Source organism: Emiliania huxleyi (genome assembly GCF_000372725.1).
Source record: "Emiliania huxleyi CCMP1516 chromosome Unknown EMIHUscaffold_1214, whole genome shotgun sequence".
NCBI classification, from domain to species: Eukaryota; Haptophyta; order Isochrysidales; family Noelaerhabdaceae; genus Emiliania; species Emiliania huxleyi.
In genome coordinates this window covers 5,308-7,937 of record NW_005201376.1, presented here as the reverse complement: position 1 = coordinate 7,937, position 2,630 = coordinate 5,308, and the positions used below count along the sequence as shown (strand labels likewise).

The 2,630-nt window shown below is 69.0% G+C and overlaps 2 protein-coding genes across 2 annotated transcripts in view; both read right to left on the bottom strand.

Annotated features, from left to right (window-relative positions):
- Positions 1-1,843, bottom strand: part of EMIHUDRAFT_122307 (hypothetical protein) — a gene marked incomplete at both ends in the record, with an annotated part of 2,487 nt that extends 644 nt beyond the window's left edge. Inside the window, one exon of the mRNA XM_005790120.1 lies at positions 124-1,843. Within this exon, the coding sequence (XP_005790177.1) occupies positions 124-1,843 (1,720 nt within the window). The remainder of the gene's footprint in view (positions 1-123) is intronic.
- A 151-nt stretch (positions 1,844-1,994) lies between these two features.
- EMIHUDRAFT_251946 (hypothetical protein) lies at positions 1,995-2,605 on the bottom strand (the record flags this gene model as incomplete). Its single annotated transcript, XM_005790119.1, has 3 exons — positions 1,995-2,057; positions 2,169-2,215; positions 2,533-2,605. Coding segments are annotated over 3 exons (183 nt in total), but the record flags the coding sequence as incomplete, so codon positions are not given.
- Between the last annotated feature and the right edge of the window lie 25 nt (positions 2,606-2,630).

Genomic DNA, 2,630 nt, shown 5'->3' with positions numbered 1-2,630 from the left:
AGTAGAAGCGCTGCATCTCATCTTTCGAGTGGTAGCGCGGCTCGATTGGTGGGTATGGTGGGTGCGTAGAAGGGAAGTTATCGTCGGCAAACGAGCCGCCAACGATCTCGCCGCAATCGGTACGGCAGTGCGAGCCTCGCGTGCGCAGGAACACCGAGAGGTTGAGGCTCACGCGGCTGACGGTGCGGTGCTCAGGCTGCGGCAGGTGCGTCGGCACCGCACGGGCGGGATGTCGCTGCGGATAGCCGCCGTGGAAGTCGAAGGAGGCGGGGAAGAGCTTGGACTTGTCCCAGATGCCGGTACTCGCCGCGGTGAACGAGCCCTGAAAGTAGCGCGAGAGCTCCTGCACGCACGGCGCCGGCGGCAGCTCCGACTCGCAGTGGCTGCGCGGCGGCCACGAGCTCCACCGGTTGCGGTTGCACGCCTCGCCGATGGCGGCGATCGCAGCGGGGAGCGTCGCCACCGGGTAGGTGAACCGCGGCGGCAGCGGCTCGAGCGCGAGCTTCAAGTTGGACGAGACATGCACGTCGCAGGCCCACTTGCCACCCACCAGCTTGAGCGGCTCGCGCTCTCCGCACGCGGCCTGCCGCAGCACTGATGCCGCCCACGCATGCGCACCCGGGGCGAGCGGTGGCAACGACGCAGCCGCCGCTGCTGATGCAGTGAAGAAGAGCTTGTAGCAGAAGGAGTACTCGCGCAGCAGCTCGTTGTGCATATCCACCCGCTCCCATCGCTCCAGCATCGCCAGCTCCTCGTCGTTGATCGAGCCCGGCTCCGCTTCCCACAGCGAGTCGGGCAAGTCCGGCTCGTCGAGCAGTGCGGGCAGCGCGGTGGGAGCCAGGCAGCACTCGATGAAGCGCAGCCGCAGCGTGTCACGCCGCCAGCGGAAAGCATTCCTCTCCGTCTCCTCGCCGCCGCTCACGTGCATGCCGCTCCACGTGCCATCCCACCCGCGTCGCGCGGCGATCACCTGCTGCAGCGCCCACGTCGTCGCGCGCGGCTCCGGCTCTGGCGAGCGCCCTCTCTCCAGGCTCCAGGCGCGAGCCCTCTCCGCCAGCAGCGGATTGCCGACCAGTTCGCTCGGCGACGGCCACCAGTCTGCCCACGGCGGCCGCTCGTCGCTGCCCGACGCGGCAACGATCCGCGCCATCATCTCGTCGGGCTCGTCGAGAGGCAGCTCGAGCCGGGGCGATGAGTCCCTCACCGAATAACGGACGCGGCTCGATCCGATCGGATCCGATTCGACCCACGCCCAGTCGCACAGGCGGTTCCCTGTGACGCCCCGCAGCGCGGCCAGCAGCGCGATCCGCGGCGACGCATCACGTGGGCGCATCGGCAGCTCGCGCACACGATTGCGTGCGGCGTGCACGCGCGAGGCCGCCTCCTCGGCCCGGCGCCGTCGCTGCTGCTGCTGCTGCTCGCGCGCCTCCTGCTTGCACTTCTCCTCGAGCACGCGCTGCTCCTCCTCAACCACGCGCAGCTCCTCTGCTGCCTCCAGCTCCAGCCTGGCATCTTCTCGATCGTAGCGAGCCGCAGTCTCTGCTGACCGCTCCTCCTGGGAGGCGGTCAGGCGACGCCAAGCCTTCGTGGCCGTGTTAAAGGTCGTGCGGCTCTCCCTTTTGTCGTGTGCCGGCCAGCGCGTACCTGTCATCTGCCAGAACCACATTGTTGGCTCGCCGCTGTCGCCGTTGCGGGCCTCGAGCTTGTCAGCGCCACGGTAGTCGGTGAGGTTCGGGGGGTCCCACTGCGCCGCGCTCTCGCGCGTGAAGAGGCGCGGGCGCCCTGCGCGAGCCGCGTGCTCGCAAATGCCGCAGCAGACGTGCTCGCATCCACAGGGCAGCATTGTGCCCCGAGAGTGAACCGGACGTACGGCAGCGGTTGTGGATTAGTGCGAGTGAACCGGATTTCAACTGCCAGCACCGCCAAGGGGAGAGAGTGGGTACCTTACAGAAACAAGTTTCTTCCATTGTACGATAAAATCCTAATAAAATAGACTAGAAGGTGTACATGGCGCGCGACGCGCCTCTGAGCATGCTCTGCGCGATGAAGGCGTACACCTGAGGCAAGGCGAGGGCGAGAGTCTGGCATGCTTGCAAACTCTCTCCACACTCCACAGGGCTGCCAGAGTCAGCGTGCGAAACCCGCCCGGGGCAGGGGCCCGCACTCACCTCTCGCCAGGCCGACTCGAGGGCAGGCGTGAACTCTTCGCCGAGGCCTCCGCGCAGCGTGGCGAGGAGGGCAGCACCTGGAGCCGAGAGGGAGGGAGGGGCAGGCGTGTCGGGGCACAGTGCCGGGGCGAGTGGCGAGGCGGGCGAGGGCGAGGCGGGCGAGGCGAGGGCGGCGCGGCGGCGGGTGGAGGACGAGGGTTGGAGGCGGAGGGGCGTCGAGAGGTGGAGCCGGGGAGGCAGGAGAGGCGGGAGGGAGGCGGCGGTGGGAGGAGGCGGCGGTGGCAGCGGCGGTGGAGGCGGCATTGGCGGCGGCGAGGCGAGGCGCAGGCGCAGTGGGTAGGCAGAGGCAGAGGGGTGGGCAGACCCGCGGCCTCGTAGTGGACGTGCAGGACGTTGTAGCCGAGGTGGCTCTCCCCCAGCGCCTCGAGCACGGGCGCCTGGATGGCGGCGGCGGAGGTGGTG